This window comes from Castor canadensis, chromosome 1 (assembly GCF_047511655.1).
Source record: "Castor canadensis chromosome 1, mCasCan1.hap1v2, whole genome shotgun sequence".
NCBI classification, from domain to species: Eukaryota; Metazoa; Chordata; class Mammalia; order Rodentia; family Castoridae; genus Castor; species Castor canadensis.
The window spans coordinates 10,107,794-10,133,819 of NC_133386.1; the positions used below are offsets into that span (position 1 = coordinate 10,107,794).

At 37.5% G+C, this 26,026-nt stretch overlaps 2 protein-coding genes across 12 annotated transcripts in view; both read right to left on the bottom strand.

Annotated features, from left to right (window-relative positions):
• The window catches only part of Arid1b (AT-rich interaction domain 1B), a 404,160-nt gene that overhangs the window by 82,259 nt on the left and 295,875 nt on the right, over nt 1–26,026 (bottom strand). For all 11 annotated transcript variants that reach the window (XM_074071680.1, XM_074071697.1, XM_074071715.1 and 8 more), the window contains one exon: nt 7,751–7,840. In XM_074071680.1, the coding sequence (XP_073927781.1) occupies nt 7,751–7,840 (90 nt within the window). The remainder of the gene's footprint in view (nt 1–7,750; nt 7,841–26,026) is intronic.
• Nucleotides 7,851–25,909, bottom strand: LOC109681916 (mRNA turnover protein 4 homolog). Its single transcript, XM_074071746.1, has one exon. The coding sequence runs from the start codon at nt 12,243–12,245 to the stop codon at nt 11,517–11,519; it is 729 nt and encodes a 242-aa protein (XP_073927847.1). The 5' UTR covers nt 12,246–25,909; the 3' UTR covers nt 7,851–11,516.

Below are 26,026 nucleotides of genomic sequence, written 5' to 3' on the forward strand. Positions count from 1 at the left end.
ATACCCAAAGTTCCATAAGCCAACAAAAAGCAAAGCAATATTTTCTTTTGGCACATAGACAATTTATTTTCATGTTGGCATCTGCTAAAAATTCACAGAATTACCACCTTATTTCAGTAAGTCAATTCAATAAAAGATGTCTCACCATATGTGTGAATTAATGGTCACCAGTGGCATCACCTCAGCCTACTGTCACCTACCAGAAAGACAGACAGAGCCATTTCTCTTCACAAGAGGTATCATGTTCCCATTTGGAGAGCAAGATTTAAAAAATATTTTTGTTACATTTTAATATCTTCAGTGTTTATTTGCCTGCCTGCTTCTCTTCACAACACAAATTGCTTTGAGGAAGACAGAAACTAATGACCCGTTCAAGGCTTTAACCCAGGCTCCCTGCGCTCTAACAGCTGTGCTATTAGGTTAACTGGCAGACTGGCTCCCTTGCCTTTCCCTGCTACTGCAGTGCTCTACATATGGGGGCACACAACAGCATCTCAGTTGCCACAGTCCACCCCCCTAGCCCCCTCCGCTACTGAGAAGTCCTGAAACTTACATTGTCTATCACTGGGTAAATCAGAACCAGGGGAGGGATCAGATTGATTACCCAGATGGTAGATGGGGTCAAAATTTTCAGCCTTTCCATATGCAAATCTTTATAATTTTAGCTTCAAAAGCTGCTTTCAGTGTTGAGGACCAAGAGTATATGTATGTCACTATGTGCTGGAAGAAGTAATCAAACTACTTTTTATGATTTTCAACCTCGGCCTCAATTGAGTTATTTGTGTCTGGGGTTTATGCTTACTATCTGTGCAGTAAGTCCATGGGACAAAATGATTGTCACTCTGCACACGAGGAAGCAGAGTTTAATTAAACGTGCAAGGTTACAAAACTAATTAATGGTAAAGTCTGCAACTAAACCCACATCTTCTGATTCCAAACTCCCTGCAAATTAAAATGAGAAACAGCATGTAAAAATAAGAGGCACTAAATTGTGATGCTGGTGGGGCCACAGTCCTGGTCATTACACAGTCCTAGCCCTAGGAATTTGAACTGTTACTACTCAGCTGTGAGTGACCTCCTTCTGAGGGCACCTGACTAATGGGCAGCACTTTGCAGGGCACCCTTCATGCATCTGCCCACTTAGCAAACACTGACTCTAGCCAGACCACGTGCCTAGCTAGCATGACCTGAAGGATTAGTAAGATAGTCAGGCAAGAAGACCCGGGGTGTGAGGTGGGGGTAGGTGGGGTTGAGATTGTGAAGGTGGGAAAAGTGCTCAAGTTGGAGAGAAGTTCTCAAAAAAGGGTTCAGGGTGGCAAGAGACTGTGTGTGAGATTAGTGGTGTGAGACCAGAATGGGAGGCCAGGCTGAGAAGGAAGTGTATCAGTGACCATTCTCCAAGGGCAAGGACACTGAGGCAAATGACATGATCTAACTGGCCTTCTAAAATGTCTGTTCTGTATGCAGCATGAAAAATAGACTGGAAGGCACAGACTGGTTGCAGAAGGAGGTGGCTGAATAGTGATAGTGGGTGCTCACAATGGGAATGCGTGTAGATCATTGCAGTGAAGAGCTGGAAGACCTCAGTGATCAACTAATTTGGGAAAGACAAGAGAAAAAGGCATCAAGGATGGCCTCTAGTATTCTTGTTTGGAAGAAAAGGCAAAATATGGTCATTCATGAAGGCAGAGAACACAAAAGAAGAGGAGGAAAACATGGTGGTATAAATCAGTACACAATGTTGAATTTACCTGTGATCCAGATGTTCTCATACACTTCCACTGAGGCATAATGACTGATTCTGAATGAGTGTTAACTATTAAAAGCATGCTACTGCATTAACAAAAATAACAAAACTATGCTTTTAAAAAATAGTCTAAAAATGAGACTGATGATTCCTCAATGAACGTTAAAATGAGTTAGTGTATGTAGTGCATGTTTTACCAACTTTTTGGTGGACATATTTCTGAGTAGTAGACTTAGAAGGAACATACTGGTAAACCTATAGCATCGCTTCCCCCACTACTGACGGGCTCTGGCTGGATCACACTGTTCAGTATGGAACCAGAGCTCTGAGGCTCAAGAAGTTAGAAACAGCTTTCCAGAGTGGAGTCTAGATAGCTTCACTGTAGAACACTTCCCATTTGCGTTTATTTTATCATTCACAATCATAAAAAAAAGAAATCCTTGTTTAAGAGCAGAGGCTAAGTTAATTGCCTCTGGGGTGAGTGCAGACTATCACACTGACCCAGTATGTATACACAGCAAACAGCAGGAAAATGATGTATTTTCTCTTCAGAATTAGAAAGCATTTTCTGGCCACCAGTATAACCTGCAAAACATCTCAGCGTGGGCAGATGTACCACAAGCTTATGCTGAGAATCCAACGGGACTAGGAAAAAGTTTCTGTGGATTGCAGAAACAGAATCAATATTCAATCTCTCTTCGAATTCCTTAACAGGTGTCTTGATGGCCTGTTCATTCCAGTACTGACTTGCTAATTTGCTCTTGACAATTAAGTAGTTAGGTCAATTAATATATTCAAAAGTAATTTTTTTTTTGAGAGTAAAGCAGGAGAGTTTATTGAGATAGAAAAATAGAGAAGATAAAGCTCCATGTGAGGTGGGTGGGGGTCCTAAGCAGGCAGCCTAATTTTTAAAATTTCAAATTAATTTTTGGTATAAATACTGCTTTCAAACCAGCTGACAGCATTAAAAACTTTAAAAACTTTTAAAAAGAGCATGGCTGGGTAGAACGGTGGTCTCTGGACTATTCATTTAGTACCAGGCTCCAGGTGTGAGTATGGAATCCCCAGCACAGAAGGACATTATAGTTGGAGAAACATCTCTGGAAAAAATGGAGTGCAGAAGAGGTAGGTGCAAGATCAAAACACTAGGCGATTCATGCAGGAGAAATACTATGCTACAGCAAATGGCCTATATTGGCAAGATGGTAAGTTTTCTTAAGAAATATTTCACTCTTTGTCCTTCTGTGCTTTGAAAGGACCCAAAGTCCCTCTATGGTGTAAGAGCTGACTGACACTCAACTACCCAGCTTCATGTCCACTGGACACTGGTCACAACTGGCTCTGCTGTAAATGCACAGATGTGGCAGAGCATAAGGAAGATTCAGTTTGCCCTCAAGAGGCACAATCAAGTCTGGAGAAGGACACAAATTCATTTTAAGAGACCTCTGTTTTCCCCTGCAGCATTAAAAAGTAGGAGAAAGATTTTCCCTAAGCAAACAAGATGTGACTAGAAATTTCATGAGAAATTCAATTCAGACTTTGAAAAAGATGCTAAAATACACCATTAATTAGTGCAAATAAAGTCATACCAAGGTAGTTAACTTTGGGTTAATAACAAAAAAAAATACAAGAATAATAAAGACACATTGTATTCAATCAGTCTAAATAAAATACATAAGCTTGAAACCTTACACTGTTGAAGTAAAGAAATTCTGATTCACCTTTGTTGATAGCACACAAAAAGAGTATCTGAATGTCTGATCACACGCCATCTGGTACCTACATTTGCTGGGAAACAACACTATTTCTATTTATAAAAATGTGGCTACTGATATCACTGTGAAGATCAGATTGCAAACATAGAGTTTTTGTGATTCTGTTGACTACTGTCAGGAACCCAATGTTGGATAGACAAAATAGCTGAAACTTGTAAAACTGCAAAATTTTGTCATCTCTTTTCTCCTGGTCCTGCAACTAGAGCTGGGAAGCATGATCAGTCCAGCTCATCCAATTTTGGTACCAATGATATGGCAAGAGCCATTTCTCAATCAGGTACAGTCAGTCTGCACGCTCTGTTGACAGTTCCTCTTTCTAATCAGTGGAGAGGAAAACAGGTCCTTGTATAGGTCAGAAAAGGGGCTGCTATTCAATAGTTCTCAAAGTCTTCACCCAGGATGCCTCTGTATAGATCAGACAGTCACAGAATGGCACCAAAGAACTGCCTCCAGCCACAGAATTTATTTTCTGGCACGTTACAGTCCTGCAGCAGTATCAGTTCTGTTTGCGGTCTGTGTCAAACGGGAAAGTTCTTGGGGTTCTGTCTTGGTATATCTCAAGGACTAATTAAATCCTATTACTAGCTTCTAATTATTCAAACACTATGGGATTTTGCTCAGGAAGTCCCTGTTGGCACACTAGATGAAAAGGGTTAAACAACCTGGGTTGATTTTGTGACTCTACATCTAGTTTAGACCTTCAGAAAGCCACTAGCATTGACAAGAACATTTAACTAGACACCGCTGTGAAAATTAAAAGGGAATTCAATTAAAAGATATGCAAAAACTATTTCTGACCTCTCTATATCTGTCCAAATAAATAAGCCTTCTTTCAACATTTTCACCTAATTGCTAATCTAATAAACTAGAAGGGCATTTGCTAGTTTCATTAAGCTTAACATGTTATAAGGGTCAAAAATGTGATCACTTTAATGTTAATAATTATACTTATTTATCTACTCAGACCACTATTCCATATTTCCTTTAAGCCATCTTGGAAAAATAGAGCAAAAAATTAACAAGCCATTTCATACTATTCTTTTTGAATTTTAAGATATGCATGATAAAGATTAAAAAATAAGGAAATGTCACTTTTTGGTGAGGTGAATCATAATTCTGTATGCTGTTATATGAGGTCTATGGAAAGAAGAATTGGCTTAAAATAAAAACTAATGTCATGGAAACTCAGGCGTGGCGCAGACCTATAAAACCAAGTATGTGTGAGGCAGAGTAGGAGGAAAAACAAGATACTCTATCTGAAAAAAAAAATAAGTAAGGCAAAATTGGCTCAAGAGGTGGAGTGCTTGCCTGTCAAATACAAGGCCCTGAGTTCAAACCCCAGTACTGCCAGAAGAGGAAAAAAAGTCACATGTGTTATGTTATGGTTTATGTATGAACTGTCAAGTTCCCAGCCAGTGGAATAGTTGACTCAAAAGGGCTCTGAGCTAATCAATGGATTAAGCCACTGATGGGTTCATAATTTCATAGCGTTATTGGGAAGTGACAGAAACTACGAGGGTGGGCCTGGTTGGAAGAAATGCATCACTGGGGCAGGCCTTTGAAGAGTATTCTTTGCCTTGGCCCCCTCTTCTATCCGTCTCTGCTTCCTGGCTGCCATGAGATAAGTGGCTCTGCTCTATCCACTATGATGTTCTGTCTTCCCTCAAAACCAAAGCAATGGAGCCAGCTGACCTTAGACTGAAACCTCTGAAAATGTAAGTCAAAAAAAATTTTCCACCTTTTAAAGTTGTTTATGCTAGGTTATTTGTCACAGTGTTACTATAAAATACCAAACTGACCTTTTGTTTCTTTTAAATTTGAATCAGTAGCAAAACAGTTAAGATTAAAGAACTTGAACTACTTTCCTTTATTCAGTTAGTAAGAAGTGGTCTTATATTGGAAAATAGGTGAAAATGTAGGAGAGTAAATACTAAATATATGAATAATGAGTCCAATAAACTCTCTGTTTTGTATCCTGATATCCTATCCAAATTTATTTGGATAATTACCTTCTATGGAAGGAAAATATAAAACTGTAGAAACTCCATTATTTTAATCTATGTGAAACATAAATTGGAAATGGATTAGTGACAGATGTCTTTGACAACCTAATACAAGAACCACTGGGCAAAAGGTATTGAAATAGCAATGGGATAGGTGGGGACTGCAGAGAGATACTGTTTAGGGTATGTGGACACCACATTTGTCTATGGATGCCAGGGTGGTTCACACCCACAGTAGCCTAAGGTTTGTGAAACTGTTAAATGGAGTATATTATTCATCAGTATATGTTCTTCCTAAGAAAGGACACAGAACCAAGCAGGAAGGAACCAGAGAGTAATGAGTTCAGCTTCTTTAGCCTGGAGGAACTTGGCTCTAGGGTAGTGGTGGCAGTGTTGCAGTACCCCATGGGACCTTTGGGCAGGGCTCAGAAAACTGCCCTCCACACAGAAGTAGGTGGATTATCTCTTGCTTTGTGCACCTGTGTTCAGGCAAGTGTGTTTCTAGACTGTGCCATGAAAAAAAAAAAAAGGATCTCCTGAGCATACCTTTAAGAAAATGGGGACAGTGTGGTACTTTACTATCTTATCTTTATCAAATTTATTAAAACAACGTTAAAGAGAACCGGTGGCTACTTCAGCACTTAGTAATAGAGATGCTATATTCTTACCTAGTCATATCCCATTACACAGTTTTGGAGAAACACATTTTTAAAAATAGGTGCTAGCTTATCAGAGTTTCTTTTTTAAATCTGCTTCTTTTATCACTTCCCTAAATAAGGAGGACAGGTATCAAATGTATGGGTATCAGTGAAGTTAAATTCCTTTTCAATACACAGAATCACAATGGGGAATTTTCTCTTCTTTTTTTGGTGGTACTGGGATTAGAACTCAGGACCTTGTGCTTGCTAAGCAAGTGCTTTATCACTTGAGCCCTAGCTCTGGGAAAATTCCCCTAGCTCTGGGAATTTTCTAGAAGAGTTTTCTTGGATTTACCTTATTCACTATGTACACTGTCAGTACACATCAAATGATGATAAAACAAACAGATATTCTTATTATTGTATCAGAAGTTATTATGAGCTAACATTTCTTCCTACATTTTAAAAAATAAGAGACATTTTCTTTTGATCCTTGTTACCCAATTTTAGAGGAAATTTAACATATGTGTGGCAATGCATCATTTAATACAACCATCATTAAAAATATCAAGTTCTACTTTATTGGGGGTTGTCTAACCAATAAAAAGCACAACAGAGTGCTTTTAAGAGGATGTTTAGGGAAGATGCTTTTAAATATCAATTCAGACTTAGCAACTTGTAAAACTAACATTTGCTCTTTGAAGGAAATGGCCAGTACAACCACTTAGATTGTTATGTATTCATTATCAGTTACCAAAACCATTCTTCACTGGAATAAAGGCAATCAGAGGAAAGAAACCCTAAGAAACATAGTAATTTACATGCAGCTACCTCAATGGAAATGTCTAGATTTTGCCTTGAAAGTGCATTGGTTTAAGAGTTTAGCTTAACTAGTTTTCCTCATTGCTGCCCTACATTTAATCTTCTATGTTTTCAAACCTTAACACTTACTTACCAGTTGCAAGGTCAGGAAGATACTGTTTGAGGGTCTTGGAGAGGGTTTTCTGTGTTCTTCTTAAGTACTAGTTAACATTACAGGGCTTCCAAACAAGGGTCAGAAACTAGTTTCTGGGAATAAGGAAATCACTACAACTTCAATGGTCGTCAGTTTATTTGTAAACTGAGGTGACTGAACTATGTGAATGTTCAGGTCTGCTCCAGTTCAGAGACCTTAAAAGTTTACTATTAAATATCATGGAACAAGTGATTGGTCAAAACAGCACACACATGTATTCATATACACACTTTGCTTCTTAAGAGTGATGCCCAAATTGAATCGTTCATAGTTATTTGTACACAGGTATTTGTACATAAATCAAATCAGAGTATAGTCACGTGTAGACTATACTTCATGGTTCTATGTGGATAAATATATTCTTTGGGTGTTTATTGGACTTTGGTAAAATGTCACTAAATCTGCAGGAAAGAATCCTCCCTGTGTTTGCTGTTATCTTTAGCTTAATGTTTATCTGATAAAGAAACACATTCTTCTTTTGGAAAATTAAAGAGGCAAGAGGGAAGCAAACTCAGTTAAGCCTTATATACTCAAAGCCCAGTGGGTATGTAGGATGTGAACTGAAGACTAACCTCTTTCCTGTGGCATTGGTGACTGGCTCAAGGCAGGGTGGGAACTGGATTCTGACTGGCTCCCAGGTGGTTGAGGTGGCATCTGACTGCCTGTAAAACACAGGAGGGGAAGGTAAAACACAACATTGATACTGCAATGGTGTACAACCAAGACATGGTTAAATTTAATTTTTATGGTCACAAAAGGCACAGACCCACATGGAAAAAGATAGAGAGCTCAAAAAAGAAGTATAGTAGTTCATCTTTTCTTCCCCCTGTAAAGTGAAAAGGAAACATGATAGCCATATGCACCAAAAGACTTGCTGAAAAGTTCAATTTCTTACCAAATGAGTTTCCAAACTCCTGGATAAATCAACCTGTAGCTGAAATTTCCTGACACACACTTTGAGCATTTAGCAAATCCAAGACTTCTGAGACAAACTCAATTTGTTGAGTCTAATCACACTTCCAGGAGGGCAGATGTGCAGAATGGCTGACACATACTCATTGGTAATATGCAATCGCTGTAGCAACTAATAACAGATTTCTAAACAGTCTGCATAAGTCAAAGATTCAACTTACCTAGAATACCTCCACTAAGAAATGTAAAACACATTACTATAAATGTGGCATATGCTATTACTACAGAAGAGAATATTCTGCTTCTCTTTTGAACTTTATTGCAAATATAGCAACAGCATCTATTTAATTTCCATGTGTTTAATGTTTGTTCATTTTCCAAGAGTAATGTAGGGTTCCTGAGACAGGAATCATGTCTCTCAATCCTTTACTCCCTCTCTCGGTGTGATAAATGTACACTAAATCATAATATCAGAATATGAACAAAAGGAACGGACAAATAAAAATCACAAGAGAGAGTTGATTTCAACTCACTTTCTGGCTAAGAAGTTTAGGAACATTTGCAAGACTAAAGACAATTAAAAAGTATTGAATTTAGCACAATTCTCAAGGCATTAGCTTACATGGGATGTGTTCCTTGCTACTTTATCTTCTATCTTCTCCCTTTGATACAATAAATGGAAAAGAGAAATATACACACACACTATCTGCACAGCTCTCTGGTATGGTAGGCATGTGGTCATGCTAGCTCAAGGTTAACTGTTTTGATCCCATATGACATACTCTTCCATAGTTCTGTGTATTACAGAAAAGAGTCACAGTTGAGTATAGGACAAAACTAATGTTCTGAAGTTTGCCACCAATTCACCCCCGTGGAGGTGATGCTGCATGGGATGCAAAGCCTTGAATTTTGTGAAGAACAACCATCTCGCATTTCTTCAACATGGCATCTCAGTCCCAGAGTCTCTTGGGACTGCCATTCATGACTAACCCTAATAAGGGTTGTTTCAGTGACAGCCAGAGGCAAACAGATGACTTATCAGTTTAGATAACAGATATAAATAACTGTGAAAACAGTACTATAAAACAATTCCCAAACTGTATTTTGGAGCTTAGGCATCTCACTTTTAGAGAAGAACATAAAACTTATGAATGTATTTTTGGGTTTTCCTGAGTGTTTAACTGCCATTCTCACTCTGAGATAAAGTGAAAACCAAAGATCTAAAATCCTAAATCCTGACAAATAGGTGCTGCAAACATGAGCACCATAGCTAGTAGGATAAAAGTTTCAACAGTGCAGAGTCTGCTCAACTACTTATTTCCTCTTAGACATTTGTAGTAAGCTAATATTAGTACCAAGTAATTAAATATTAAGTGAAAATGCTTAACATTCTGGAATGGAACAATTTCAAGGACAAATACTGGTCACTAACTTGGCTACAGATCTATAAAAGTTGCTATGTGTCCATTGCAAATGACATCCTTCCTGTGAAATGAAATATACCACAATCCCAATTTATGGTTCCATTAGAAAGTTAAAGCACTCTGTAGCCAAACATAGACTTTCAAAAGTGTCATTGAGGAATTAGTAACAGTAAGACAGTAAGTGCTACATTATAATGATCATTTTTGCAGATAGTAAAAAGAAACAGCAGGTTCATGCTAACGCAGGACACCATAGCTACCATGCATGCCTGATCTTCTATATAATGACAAGCAAAAATTAAAAAGGAGGTAAGAAACCCATCCATGGTCCATGAAACTGCCAGAATCAAGCACTACTACCTGTTGTCTGGTGCAATTCTAAGGGCAATGCCCCTTCAAAGCAACAATGAAATCCAAGTATCACATTCATCCTATGAACAAAAGGAACAAGAGCCACTTGTTGTTAAAGACAGGCATGCCCAAATCATTTTAAATTCCTCACTCTTTTTTTACTTACTATCATTTTATCCATAGTTATATAATTACTACGTAACCACAGTTAATAGGAAATAACTTCATCCCCTAGCCACACAAATATAAGCACGACTGTGGCAGATGATGACTCAGGAATTGCACTTGTGAAATGTAACATAGGGGACTCTATGTCTATGGTCCATCTTAAGAAGAAAACTCAGGGCCTTTGAACCAACTGAATTAGGTAAACACCTTCCCAACTATGGATTTTTACATGACATATGTTGGTTGTAAGTCAAACCTTTCAAATGAAGTTTAGTAGTTATTTTATTTTTTATTATATTATTATTGTACTGGGCGGTGATACATTGTGACATTTACAAAAATTCTTACACTGTATCAGAGTTGAATTCATTCCTTCTAATAATTCTCCTTATCTCTCCTCCCCCATTCCTATAATACTTTCAATAGGTCTCATTTTTCCATTTTCATACATGGACATAATATTAGCACCATGTTTTTCCTCCTACACCATTTCCTTATATCCTCCTCACTCCCAACCCCCTGGTACGAGCTCCCAGATAGGACCTGTTTTGTTTTACCTTCCTGTTCTCCAATTTTGAAAAAAAGACGTTGTTTGTTTAAGATAGCTATACAGGGAGTTTTAGGGTGACATTTCCATGTGTATCTGTATTATAACCTGAACTGATTCAATTCCCCTATTTTTTTCCTTTCTATCTTAGTACCCTTCTGATGATGACTTAAACAGGCTTAAAAATTCTATATTCATTCTTGTGTATAAAGGGTATCAACCACATTCACCTTAACTTCCTTCTTTTACTCTCCCTTTCTTGTTAATGACCTCCCCTTAGCATGACCTGTTTTGAATAATACTGTATTTGTATTGGGCCTATATTGCCTGCATAAAAGAAAACACATGGCCTTTGGTCTTCTGAATTTGGCTAACTTCACTTAAGACTATGTTCTGCAGTTCCATCCATTACCTGTGAATGATAAAATTTCATTCTTCTTTAAGACTGAATAAAATTCCATGGAATGTAAATACCACATTTTCTTAACCCATTAGTCAGTTGTGGGGCACCTTGGCTGTTTCTATACTTTAGCTATCATGAATAATGCTGCAATAAACACGGGTATGTAGATGTCTTTATTATAACTTGATTTACATTCCTTTGGGTATATCCATAGGAGAGGACTTGTTGGATCATATGGCAGTTCTATTTTTAGTTTTTTGAGGTGCCTCCATACTGGTTTTCATAGTGGTTGTACTAATTACATTCTCACTTACAATGTATGAGGGTTCCTTTCTCCCCTCACCCTTGCCAACATTTATTGTTGCTTGTGCTTTTTTTTTTTTTTTTTTTTGTGGACATGATTTTATTCTTTATGGAAAAAAAGTCAACCTGTATCACCCTCCCTTGTCTTCATCCACAGCAAAATAAATAGGCTCTCCCACAAGGGGGAAAGCAGTCCTGCATGGTCTTGTGGAGGCCTCAGTCTCCCCAAGTCAGTCGTCTTTGTCATCCTCTGACTCTTCAGTAGACTCAGGTGCGCTCTCAGGCAGGCCATCTTCCACATCTCCCATCTGCTGGAACCGTCCTGACTGTGCATCCCACATGTATTTGATGGTCACCTTGAATTCTGCCATTTCATATCCAAAAAGCTTCAGAACCCGGGCCTGCTCTGGAGTCAGCACATCGCCCTCCTTGCACACCTCATAGTCTGACAACAGGGTCACCACACCTCTTTTGAGGGCAATAGGCAGGCCCAGTTGTCTCAGCTGTGGCTCCATGGAGTGGGGGAACTGCTCCAGGGGCCCTGGATCCAGGCTCACAGTGAAAGTTGCTTTGTTCCCAGCTCGGGCGAAATCCATCTCTGTGTATTTGGTGAACCACTCATTCACTTCTTCCTTTGTGCGGTTGGTGAAAAGGAGACCAACTTCACCCCTCAATTTCTTGCTGACCTGGTGCAGGTTGTCTTTATACTCATCGGACGGGCTTCGTCCCAAGGCCACCATCATCACCTTGTTTTTGCCAAAGAACATCCAGCTGTGTTTCCAGGCATTCCGGATGTCCTTCAGCTTGCTGTTCCTCATGTTGGCCATAGAGAAAATGAAGAGGTGCTTGTACGTGTCCACACATTTCCGAAGCTCTTCTATCAGGTTCTGTTTCAGTTCCAAGCCTTTCTTGGCGGTTTTGGTTAAGGAAACTTTCTTGTCTCGTTTGGATTTAGGCATCGTGCCGAAACCACGTGTGGCGAAAGGCGGTGTGGCCCGTCAGGCCACACCTTGTGCTTGTGCTCTTGATGATAGCCATTCTAACAGAAGTGAGGTGGAATCTTAATATGTTTTTGATTTTTCCTTTATAGGGATAATGAGCATTTCTTTATGTGTTTTTTGGCCACTTGGATTTCTTCCTTTGAAAAAGCTCTGTTCAGTTTATTTGTTCATTTCTTCATAAGATTATTGATTTTGGGGGAGTTTAGTTTTTTGGACTCCCTGTACATTATGATTAATCCCTTGTCAGATGTGTAGCTGGTAGAGGTTTTCTCACAATCTGTAGGCTGCTTCTTTAATCAGGTGACCATTTCTTTTGTTCTGCAGGAGATTAGTTTCATGTAGTCCCATTTGTCAATCCTTTCTCTTAGTTGCTGAGCCATTTGAGTTCTACTGAGGAAGTCCTTGCCTATGCCTATTAATTCTTGTGTAATCTCTGTTCTTTCCTACACTAACTTCAAAGCTTCAGGTTTTGTACTAAGATTCTTACTATAAGAACATGGATCTAGTTTCAATATTTTGCATACAGATATCCAGTTCTTCCAGCAACATTTGTTGAAGAGGCTGTCTTTTCTCGTTGTATGTTTTGGGTGCCTTTGTCAAAAATCAGGTGGGTGTAGATGTGCGGTTTGATATCTGAGTCTTCTATTCTGCTCCTTCGATATTCATGTCATTTTTGTGTCAGTATCATGCTGGGTTTTTTTTTATTGCTATAGCTCTGTAGTACAGTTTGAAGTTGATTATTGTGATACCTCTACCATTGCTCTTTTTGCCTTGGCTATTCGTGGTCTTTTGTGCTTCCAAATGAACCTTAGGGTTGATTTTTCAATCTCTGTGATGAATGTCATTGGATTTTGTTGGGGATGGCAATTAACATGTAGATTGTTTGGTAATATAGCCATTTTTATGATATTCATTCTGTTAGTCCATGAACATGGAAGATCTTTCCATCTTTTGTCATCTTCTTCAATGATCTTTCTTCAATGGTTTATAGTTTTCATTGTAGAGGTCTTTCACTTTCTAGGTATTTTTTTTTGAGGGTATTATAAATGGTATTGTTTTCTTATATTCTATTCATTATTGTTATATTGAAAGGCTACTGATTTTTGTAAATTGATTTTGTATCCTGCTACTTTTGCTAAAGGTGTTTATGATGTCTAGGAGTTTTTTGGTAGAGTTTTCCAGGTATTTTAGGTATAAAATAATGACATCTGAAAATAGGGATAATTTGATTTCTTCCCTTCCTATTTGAATTCCTTTTATTTCTTCTTCCTGTCTTATTGCTCTAGCTAAGAATTCCAAGACTACATTGAATAAGAGTGGAGAGAGCTGACACTCTGGTCTCATTCCTGACCTTAGAGGAAATGGTTTCAGTTCTAATCCATTTAGTGTTATGTTGGCTATATGGCTTTTATTATGTTGAAGTACATTCCTTCTATGGAAAGATCTCAAATAAATGCTACATCTCAAACTCATAGCTAAAGAAGGATAAGCTAAACCCAAAACTAGCAGAAGGAGAGAAATAGTAAAAATAAGGGCAGGGATCAATGAAACAGAGACCAAAAAAACAAAAAACAAACAAACCAAAAACAAAGAATCAATGAAACAAAAAGCTGGTTGTTTGAAAAGATAAATAAAATTGATAAACTCCTAGCAAATCTGACTAAAATGAGGAGGGAAAAGACCAAAATAAATAAATTTGGAAATAAAAAAGGGGAGAGTGCAACAAACACCCAGGAAATTCAGGGAATTAGGGATTACTTTGGAATATGTATATTCAAATAAATTGGAAAATCTAGAAAAGACAAATTTCTATACACATATGACCAACCAAAACTGAACCAAGAGGATATAAATCACCTAAATAAATCTATAACAAGCAATGAAACTGAAGCAACAAGTCTCCCAACAAAGAAAAATCCAGGATCTTAGGGATTCAATGTTGAATTCTATTAGACCTTTAAAGAACTAATACCAACATTCCTCAAAATTTTCTACGAAATAGAGAAGGAACACTGTCAAAATCATTCTATGAAGCCTTTATTACACTCATCCCTAAACTGAAAAAGGACACAACAACAACAAAAGAGAATTATAGACCAATCTCTTTAATGAAATTAGATGCAAAAATTCTCAATAAAATACTAGCAAACCAAATTCAACAATGTTTCAAAAAGATCACACACCATGATGAAGTCGGTTTCATCCCAGTAATACAGGGATGGTTCAACATACACAAATCATTAAATGTAATACAGCATATTAATAGAAGCAAAGGCAAAACCCCTATGATCATCTCAATAGATGCAGAAAAAGCCTTTGACAAAATTGGACATCCTTTCATGATAATAGCTTAGTAATTATTTTAAAAGAGAACATGGTCATGCAAAGTGGACAAATCAACTTTATGGGAAGCTTTAACATTCAAATGAATTTGTTTTTAAGCCCCATGTCTTTCTCTTGTCTATGTCTAAAATAATGTATACACACTGGAAGAAAGTACAAATGGAAAATACTACTGTAAATTAGAATAAGTCTCACCATTTTATGCCTATTTATTTTCCAATGACTATGTACACATTATGTAAAAGTTTGGTGCATCAAACTAAAATAAGCATATCAATAAATTACTGTGATCGCTACTTTTGCTGAGTTAAAATGCTTACCCCAAGCCTACACTAGTGTTTTTTAAAAAAACTTTTCTGTTTAATAATTTTTTTAATTAGAGAAAAGTTTCAAGAACACTGCAGTGCTACCTTATATCCTATATCCCACCTTCTTTAATGGAAGCATGTTATATAGCCATTATATAATCGTTAGAAGAGAAATGTATCTACAGACCTTATTTAAATTTTGCTTATTTTTCCAATAAATGTCCTTTTGCTAAGATCATCCCACATGGTATTTAGATATTTCTCCTTCGTCTCTCTAGCCTATAAAAGTCCCTTAGTCTTGCTTTATGTTTTATGATCTTTTGAAGAGTACTGACAAGTTATGCTGTACAATGCTCCCCAGTCTGATTTGAGCTGACATATTTTCAGGACTGAAATTAAGATATGCACTCTGGGAAGGATACCATAAAAACACTGTACTCTTCTCAGTTCATTCTCTCAGGGAATTCAGACACTGACATGTCCCCTTTCTGGTGATGTCTGTCTTGATTGCTTTGGTGGGGTTGGTGTCCATTTCAAGTTACTCATTTCCCTTCTGTGGTTAATAAATATTTTAGGGGAGATACATGAGACTGTACAAATCTTGTGGTCTCTTCAAACTTTCACCCACTTACCTCAGCATTTCTTGGAAAAGCCATGTTTACTACAGTGGTTACACAAGTAGTAAGTATAATTCTATTCTGAGTATAATCTGAGTATTCTGGTATAATCTCCTTTTCACTGAGGGCCTTGGCATCTAACTAAAAAATACGACAAATGTGTTGTGATAAAGAAACCCAGGGAAAGATCTGAAGGCAAGCTCCTTCCCCAGGCTGGGCCCCTGTTTCACAGATGTGTTAGTGTGATAAGCTGTAACCTCCCAGCCAGAGGCTAACTGCCACATTTGCTTTTGTTCTTCCCTCTTGCTTGCTTCCGCATTCTGAGGGGTTGAGGGGTAAAAACCCCGTGCCTTGAGATGAGGGGCCGGTGCCATTTTTGGAGAGATCCAGGTGCCTGCCCGCTAGCGTAATAAATCTTTCTTTCTTCCATCCACCTGGGTTTGAGTCTTGTTCTCGCTGGTCCGACAGTCTTCCCGCAACAGCTGGACTTTCACTCCTGTAGTTGTGGCAAACCTGAAGGGACTATGCAGATGTAACTGAAGTTCCTAATCAATGCACTTTGAAAATGAATGAAATTGAGATAATCTTACATGGGCCTGACTTTGAGAGAAGGCTTAGGTCTTGTACACAGTATCTATGATGTTAACTGGGTTGCAAGGAGGGGCCAGGAGGTTCTCCAGAACCTGAGGGCCTTGCTCCTTGTTATATAGCCTGCATCTGAAATGTCCCTCAGGAGTTGAAGACTAGGTTCCTGTTCCATGACACTACTGTGAGGTGGTGGACCCATTAAGAGGTGGACCTTCGTGTATGTGTGGTCTTAGGTTACTGGGAGTGTGTCAAACAAAGAGGACTATGGAATGCAGGTCCCCTGCTCTTTCTTCTTTTGCCTTCAGGCTGCCATGAGGTGAGCAGCTTGTTTTACCACAAGCTTCCACCATGATACACTACACCTCACCTCAGAGCAACAAAGCCAAACAAAAATGGAATGATGTCAACTAACCATCGAACTATGTGTTGTTTTAAGTTCCTAACTTTATGTCAATCTGTTACATAGTAGCAGAAAACTAATAAACTCATGTATATTTATCTTATGGTATGGTTTAAAATCCAATGCCATCATATTTTGTTGCTTCAATTGTTCCAGCTTTGGTATTAGGAGCACCTTCCAGTTGTGTACTTTTGACAAGTCTCCCTTTCTTCATTGAGTACTTCCTTATTTTTCAAACCACCAGAGGCTTCAGACTCATCTTGTATTTCTACATCAGTCATGGGATCTATACTTCTTGACACAGAGTGCAAGTGCTTTTGGGCCCTCTCAGTGAACAGAGATAGGAAATAAGGTATGTACAATAACCTACACATATATATGCACCTATGTTTGGATTATCTGTGTACATAGGTATAACCAGGAGTTTGTATCAGTGTCCCTAATTCCATTCCAAAACTAGAGTACATATTAAGCTTCCTATTTATAACTTCTCCAACATTAAGAAATCCTAATTTGATTATCTAAATCAATTTATTTCCTGTTATATATTCAAAGTAACTTTAGAACTACTAACTTACACACTTGTCCTTGTGAAAAACTGTCATTTGCATTTCTATTCTGAGTTTGCTCCAAGTCTTATTTGCCATAATTATCTTGGTGTTTTGGTGCTATGTGAAACACTTCTATAATTTTAAGACTTGTTTTTCAAAATGCATTATAGTATCACTCTTTCCTCATCCCTCTTTCCTTATAAACACTTTTCTTCTTTAGAGCTTTCCCCAGTTTCCCTTTATAAACAACCAATCTGTTTAGATTCTGATTTATCTTTCCGGTATTTCTTTTGTATAAATGCTTATATATTTTCTTATCTTCTTTCATAAAGGGCATATTTTAAGCTTTGCTTTTTTCACTTACCAGCATGTCCTAGAAAAGTACTTCCTTCCTATCAGAACACAAATCTTCCTCATTAGTAAAAAATAGCTCCACGGTACTCCTGTGTGTGTGTGTGTTCCGTACTTCTATAGTATGGGCATTTAGACTGTTTCCAATCTTTGGTATATGAATGTTTGTAATATTTGAGGTCTACCTTTTTAAAGTAAATTCCTTGAGTCAATTTACAAAAGGTTACAAACTTAGAAACTTTCCTTTAGACACTTTGTGCCAATTTATACTGCCACAAAATATTTGAAGATCCTGTATCTCCACAGTGTCCCTAACACAAAGTGAATTTTGTTGCTAGTCTTACATGTGAGAAACAGTACCACAATTTTTAAATTTAAATATTTTTCTAATTTGGAATGATTTTAACTTTTCCATTGAGGTGAATTTGAGGGTGAATTGTTTGTTCAAAGACTTTCTCCCATTTTTTTATAGCATGTGTTTTAACATCTTCATTGTATATATTATTTGTACAGAGGGTTCTCATTGTGACATTTATGTATATGCTTAAAATGAACCTTGGTTAGGTTTACCTCCACTAGTATTTGCCCTCATCCCTCTGACTTAAAACAATTTTAACAGGTTTCACTGTTGTGTTTTCGAACAAGTTTATAATGTATATCAATGATAAATACCCTCCTTCACCCTCTCCATTCACCCTCCCTTTGCATGACAATCTTTTAAGAGTTCTGTATACATTAGGATGTTAGCCTTTGTCTATGGTGTCAGTTGTGAATATTTTCTTCTAGTTTGTCAGTTATCCTTAGAATCTGTTTATAATATCTTCTATAATGGAATCTAACAAATTTAGTCAGGTTTTAATAATCTTTGCTTTTATTGCCTCTGGATTGTGTATCATATTTAGAAAGTGCTTCTCTACAAAAAGGTTCAAGAGGAATTTATTCCAGTTTTCTTCAAGTGCATGCTTTATTTTCATTTTCATCTATTTGGTGATTATTTTTGAGTATGAGATGAGGTATGGATCTGATTTTGTACTTTTACAAATGGTTTCTCAATTATTTCAATAGTATTTATTTGAAAAATCCTCCCTTAACCCAGCAATTTGAAATGCCTCCTTGTCCTTTACTAAATTTTCATATATACATATTTGTTCTGATACTGAACTCCTAATTGTATTCCACTGGTCTGTGCGTATCTATTCATGTGTCAGTACCACACTATTTTTAATTACAACAGTATTCTATCATTTTTTTTAAAGTGTTTTTTAGCATGCTCCTTTTGCTATATGGACTTGGGTATCAACTTGTCTAATCACAGAAAATAGTTTACAGATATTCTTACTGAAATTGTATTGAAATTATAACTTGGAAAGAATTGATGACTTGCGTTCACTCTATCCAAAACTAAGAAATTTGTTCATTTTTCAAGTCTTCCTGAGTTTCTTTCAGTACACAGAGGTTTTGCACACTCTATGTTAAATTACTAAAATTTAATCTTCCTATTGTAAATGGGACTTTCCTTACTATTGTATCTTTTAACTGTCTGCTACTGCACTGAATTCTTTTACTATCTGAATTAATTTTTCATTAATTCTCTTCAGTTTTCCAGGCATATTATTCTATCTAAGAATAGAGACATTTTTTATTTTTTCTGTACCCCTTTTATGCCTTTAAATGAATTCTATGGCATAAGCACATTGGCTACTATCTCTAGTATAATGTTGAATATTAATGGAAATAGTTATCCATGTCTCATTTGTGTCCTTAATTGGAGATGTCTCAAGGTTCCCTCTTACATAACTAAAACCAAGCTGCATATACTTTATCATTTTGAGAAAGGATCCTTCAATTGCAATTTCCTTGAGGTCATGATTAGGTATTGTGTCTTGTTAAAAATGATTTTTCCAAATAAGCACTTTGGTCACCTGTGATGGCAAACCCAGTAATGGGACAGGCCTTCCTTACACCTACCCTGCAGGACCTGTTCAGGTTTGACCAAACAACCAAACCAGCCTCTTGCAAGGCTTCTTCTAAGGCCTTTCTCTTGGGGGGGAACCAGGGGCCTTGAGCCCATATGTGGTTGCAGGCAGTGGCCTCTAGTTCTTTCAGCAAAGCCAGGTGATGCTGCCTTGGCATCATGCCCATGGTTACTGTGGGGACAGAAGCCATGATGGGCACTGAGGGTCACAACATCTGTATTGTGAAAGTCTCCTAGTCACTCCAAGTTTTGCAACTCAGCATTCTGGTTTAGCTGTGACAGAAGGTCTACTCTAGCTCACTTATGTTGGTATTTTAACATGGACTTCCCACACCTTGTGCACCTGGGTTTGAAAAATAATTCACTTCTGTGCTCAAATGCAGATGTGCATCCCCCACCATCCATAGGGAGTGTCTGATGTGCTGAAGGTATGGGGAGCAGGCCCAGAGGTCCTGGTACTGTCCTGAGCTGTTTCAATGAATGTGAGGCACATAGTCCACTGAGGTAGTTTTGGGAGAGTCCGCTCCCTGTGACCCATGCCCCTGACTTTTTTTTTTAAAGAGTGCTTTAAGGCATCTTGTTTTGTATGTAAGAATTGTTTTTTAAAGAATAAATCAAACACTACCCACATGAAATGACCTCTCCCTTTAAAACTGGTAATGTTTAACTAACCTTGGATTTCTGGACTGAATGCCACTCGGGCATGACCCACTATTTTTTTAATAAAAGTTTGCTATCACTTTCTTTACAATTTTACATTACAATAGGCTTTTAAGGGTAATTATCTAATTAAAAATAGCTTTAAGATAGTTGTCAAACTATCTTTTTAGTAAGATGCTGGGCCTTTAGTATATAACAGATATGAGCAAAAACTAAGTAATATGCATGTTTTTGGCAAACTAGTACACACCCAGGAACTATAACTTACAGTGGGCGGATGAAGGAGTGAATGTATTATAGCTTAGTACACTGGCCAGAGAACAAGATGACAAGGCAGTCAGTACTAATAAGTGCAAAGTTGTATGTTTCTTACTGTTGGATACAGTATTAATACTGTCTCATCTCACTATAGTGTAAATTTCCTGAGGACAGAGAACTCTGGCTTGTTTCTTGCTATATCCTCTTCTCTTGAACTGGATACACAGTAAGCATTTGATAAATATTTGATGATGAATGAATACATAAATGCTGATTATTCCAGAAACAAGCTCAAACTAATAGCCAGATCTTGATGTTACCAGTATTTGTTTTATCTTAATAATTTTTATCTTATTATTCTAAATCAAGATTAAGCAAAGTTTTTCTGTAAACTGCCAGACAGTAAATATTTTAGGCTTATGCTTTGCAGGCCATATGTCCTCTGTCACAACTACTCAATTCAGCTGTTGCAGCTCAAAAGCAGTCACAGAGAATATATAAATGAAACAGTATAAATAAAACTTTTATTTATAAAAACAGGTGATGGGCTGGATTTGTTCCAAAGGCTGTAGTTTGCTGGCCTATTATAATGTTATAATGCTATTATAATATGTTAGGAAGAAAACAAAAAGGAACCCCTTCTCAAAAGGGAATAAACATTAAATTGGTATAATGAATGCAAGCAGACGTCTAGAGTGTAAGTGGCAAGCACACTCACAGGTAAGGTTTTAGATATATGATCATTTGTAGTTTTATTTTCCCAATTCTTTCTGATCAGACAGAACCAGGCAATAACTAATGATTAAAATTACATTGTATGTCATATCCACCACTGTAAACATTCAATGAACTGGTTCCCAGGGCTAATTCCTCTTTCTGTTACTATACCTGACAGCTATAGAAACTCAAACAGCAAGAACACTAACTTTGAACTACACACCTTCTGACAAATAAACCATCTGTTCCCTTTAAAGTAACACTATGTTACCTTTGTATAATTCTAACAGGCTTAGAGTCATCCCAACTCTTTCAAAAGTTGTAGTGACCAGAGGAAAAATATTTCTTCCTTTCACACAGTTACAGCTAAAAAAAATAAGCTAACCTAAAGATGAATTTTGTGAGCCAAGTTGTATTATTTACATAACTAGTTAATATGGCAAATTTGGAATCTGAATGACATTCTATTGCTTTTTGGTTTTTTTGGTGGTAATAGGGTTTGAACTCAAGTCTTCACGGTTGCTAGGCAGGCACTCTACCACTTCAGCCATGCCTCCAGCCATTTTGTTTTTGTTTTTGTTTTTAATGGTTGTTTTGAAGATAGAGACTTGTTTTTGCCCAGGCTGTACTGGACCAGAATCTCCTTCCCACTCCCCCCATTTTAGGCTTCCCACCATAGCTGGAATGATAGGCGCGTGATGCTACATTCAGCCTTCTCCCACAGCTTGGAATGACAGAAGTGTGCTTTTGGTTGAGATGAAATCTCGCAAATTATTTACATGGGCCGAACTCAAACAACGATCTTCCTGATTTCAGTAGCTAGGATTATAATCATGATCCACCGGCACCTGGATCACTTCAATGTTTCTGCTAGAAACCCATTCCTCTTCTTCTTTCCAATTTTCCTGTGCTATCTGCCTTTGGGCAAAAGTGAATAAAGAAAGAGCAAAATCCACGTAAAATTTTCTAAGTACTCAGCAAAATTAGAGATGGTTACCTTGAATGTCTAAAATGAAGTTATAAAAACCCCTATAGTACTCATGTACAGAATGACGAGCGGATTATATTCTTCTATTAGTAATTTAAGAGGACTGACTTTTTATAATTAACATGCTATGACATATTACACCACAGAAACCTGGATAATTCTGTTGGCAAATCTTCCTCAATAAGGTCCTTAGGATACACAGAGATCATGAAGTGTTTAGTGACAAAGATGTGGGTCTTATTAATAAACTTCCTAAAATTGACAGTGGTAAGACAGACCTAACCTTAGAAAAAGTAAGGTTTATAAGTTCATGTGTTCAATTACAGCTTATGGTGGGGTCAAATTTTACGAAGAAATGAGGCCTACTTGCAGATACTTTGCAAATAACTCTACAGTGGTCCAGTTCCTCCCGGAATGGTGCTACAAAAATCAGTATGTGTTTCAACAACGAGCAATGGAGTTATTCCTCTAGAACTCTTGGTGATGTCACTTTACCGAGGAAATATATAAGAATTACTGTGACCAAACTGACACATTACAACTGAGATCATCGTTCACCTTTCCTCTGACTTTATTTAATACTGCTGCTTCTGAACTAAGACACTGGATTGCTTTCTATTATACCTGCGTAGATGTCAGCTCTCTCTTAAACCTATGTGAATATGAGTCTCACCTGCTATGGACTAACTGGAGGATGTATTTCTTGTATTTTGCCAACTCTGCTGGTAAGAGCAGTATAAATTCTTACTGTGGGCTATCTGTAGTTACTCCTTTAATTCCTGAGACAAGAAATACTAGTTAGGAATGTTTCTTCTGCCATAATAAATGACAACTGATCTTCTTAAGTGATAGCATTGGTGGGCTGCATGGTAGACTCATTCTGTAGAATCACTGAACATCTTATCTTAGTAACACCCTGGAGTGTCAGCTCTGCCATACAAGCGTCAATGGCTTCTCTGGCTGCTTCTTTACATACCAGCATGATGTCTAGTGATGTGGATGGAAAATGAACTTTTGTAAATTCATCAATTCATCCAATGTCCTAGTCTTAAGCATTTACTTAAATGAACTGGAAAGCCAACAAATTATTTTGATATACCACCCTTTTGCTCAGAGTCTTTTATTTCATTTACTTTAAGAAAAAGAGAGAAAAAAAAAAATCTCTTGCTCCCAGAATCAAGAAGCAGGTCTAAGGACACTATTCCAATATGCTCCAAGCAGACATCTAAAATACAGAATCTGCTCAGGTTCCAGTGTAGTGGTTAGAGCTGCCAATTTATCTCAAGTGCTAGATTGTGGAATTGCATACTTAGTACTGTTCAGTGAGGGGTATGTGCATATACACTTCTGTTTTAAATATAATCCCATTCTTGACAGTACCATATTGGAGATCAGTGGGTGTAATCAGGTTGTCAATACAATTCTTTATTGTGAACTAACCCTGCCTCCAATTAGGACAGAACAGAAAACAACAGCTCTCCTACCTTCACCAACCAAATGAGAACATGGAACCACAGCCAGTTTATACCACCAGCTTTAAGGATATATATGCAATACAGCATCTTGGAAGACAAACCACTCATGGGGTTCAAAAATTCATTTCAGTTCTAAACATACAGGTAAGCCTGTAATCTAGATGTATATCTGACCTGTGTACACCTGAGCCATTAAGGGAATGAGAAAATCTCCAATTCCTTGAACTTGACAGTTCCTCACATACTTTAAAGAAGCAAGTAACAAACAAATAAGCAAACATACGCCTGATGGATCAAGATTTTCAGCTCTCCCTACTGTGGGCCAAGGACTGTGAGTATCTTTATAAACCTCACTGCTGCAGCCTATGATTGATTTGTTACAAAAACCTATCAGGTAACAAGTGAAAATCAAAAGTGAGTGTGATGTAATCTCTGTTAAGAATTAGTTCTCTGCAGGAGCACTACAAATGCTTTGGTTTGTGGTGGTTTTGTCCTTGGTGGGAATGAAAAACTTGTTATACTACATCATTATTCATCTAATATACTAGTCTCAAACCAGAACTTTTCCTATTACCTCTTCTTTTATTAATTTAAATATCCTAAAATTACATACTGTCTACTACATGAAGTCACTCAGACAGTCAAGTCCTTTAGAGTAGACCTCTTTCTGTAAGACCTTGCAGCACAGAAACTAAAAAGGCTCCTGCGAGGCATATGACACGTTAACTCAGAGAATATAAGGCAAAACACTGACCGAATTTTACTGTTGATGTCACTGCAAACTTTGATTAAAGATAAACCAGAGTCTGAAAAACAGTAACACTAGATTCTCAACATTAAACTACAGCACTTTTACTCTGGACTATTGCTAAGAGCCCTGGGATGTGGGAAGGAATGGCTTCTGGTTTACTGAGCCTTGGTTTTCACTGTAGCCCTCCTACTGCTGAAGGTGTGAGCTGTGTGGCTGAACCTGGCTAACAAATCCGTGTGCCAGCTCTGCCCAGTTTAAGTGTCCTTACCTCTCCGTAACGCGGCCAAATTCATTTCTGGAAAAAAATAGTCATTAAATAACAGAAAATCTTTGAGGAAAGTTTATTACCTTACCTCAGTTAACTTTAGGTGTAAAGATACAAATAGCAATACAAGTCAAGACATTATGTGGCTGAAAGCAGAATCACTTCTATTTTGGGGAATCTTAGGATTTGGGAAGTATCTCTTGTGAGTGTCAAAGATGCACTGAACTATATAAACTATCATACTGAATACCTGGCATATTCATCAAAATACATTCTTTTCAATACGTTCTGAACCTGACTCATGTAGAAACCCAGACCTAAATGCAGAACAGCCACTGCTAAATCTGCTCTAATCCTTGCTTTGATGTAAGGTTAGAGGCAGGGGAGGGGAAACCAAACAGAGTAGGCCGTTTATATTTCTCTCACCAGGACAAATTAATAAAAACAAAACCTAATTTTCCCCTTCTCATATCCATTCTTACTCCTCCTCAATATTTTTCCTCTTTCTAAGATTCCTTTTTTGTTTGAGAAGCTTAATATTTGGCTGCCTTCTGAAGAAATGAGTATAGTGACAGATGAAAGACTTGTATTCATCGTATAATTCGGAATAAGGGGAAAAAATTGACTGCTGTGCATTTAAGATTCTAACAACCTTGCAATTTTGTATAGTCGTTTCCCCCACCCGTTCTTTTGAAGAAATCTGCCTTTATTCTGTTAATAACTAACCACAGTTGCAGCAGCATGGATCCGATTAGCAGTTCTTATGATACAAAGGGGAGAAGAAAAACGCTGTGAACAAGGTTGCCAATTTGTCCACCTGGGCCCCCAGGAGAAAGATTAGCTGAGCGCCTGCCTGTTCCCTTTCTTCCACTTGATCGCTGTTCCCTACTACCAGTTGAAGACAGGTCTTTTGAAAACCCAGGCATTTTCTTCCTTTAATAAAAGTTTCGCTTGCCTCCATCCTTCCTTGTCACAAATTTCTCATTCTGGGTTCTAACACTTTGTAACAACTCTGCCTATACACAGGGGTAGCTATGAAGTGCCACACACTAATGCTGACTCTGTTGGAGTCATTGTGCATTTTAAAAAGAATGTATCAGAAGGGTGCATAGCACGCCCTGTAGGTACAAGGGACCAAATTTCCAGACCAAAAGGTGGTGCACATGGTTAGTCAACAGGAATCTTGACCCTGTTGCAGGAAGTGAGAGGAGGGAGGAAAAGATACATAGTTTGGAAATAGTGGAATTTGAGACAGTGGCACAGAATACATAAATTGGGACCAACAGATAAAAACACTGGTATTATAAGGTAACATGGTTTCTATATATTTTCTATTTAGATACAAAATTATCAATTTATATACACAAATATTACTTTATGAAAGCATGTAAAAATTTATTGCATTCATAATTATACTAAATAATGAAAGATTATTTTTGTGATAAAACTTAAAATTTCTAAACCTGTGGCATAAAACTACTTGAAACAGAAA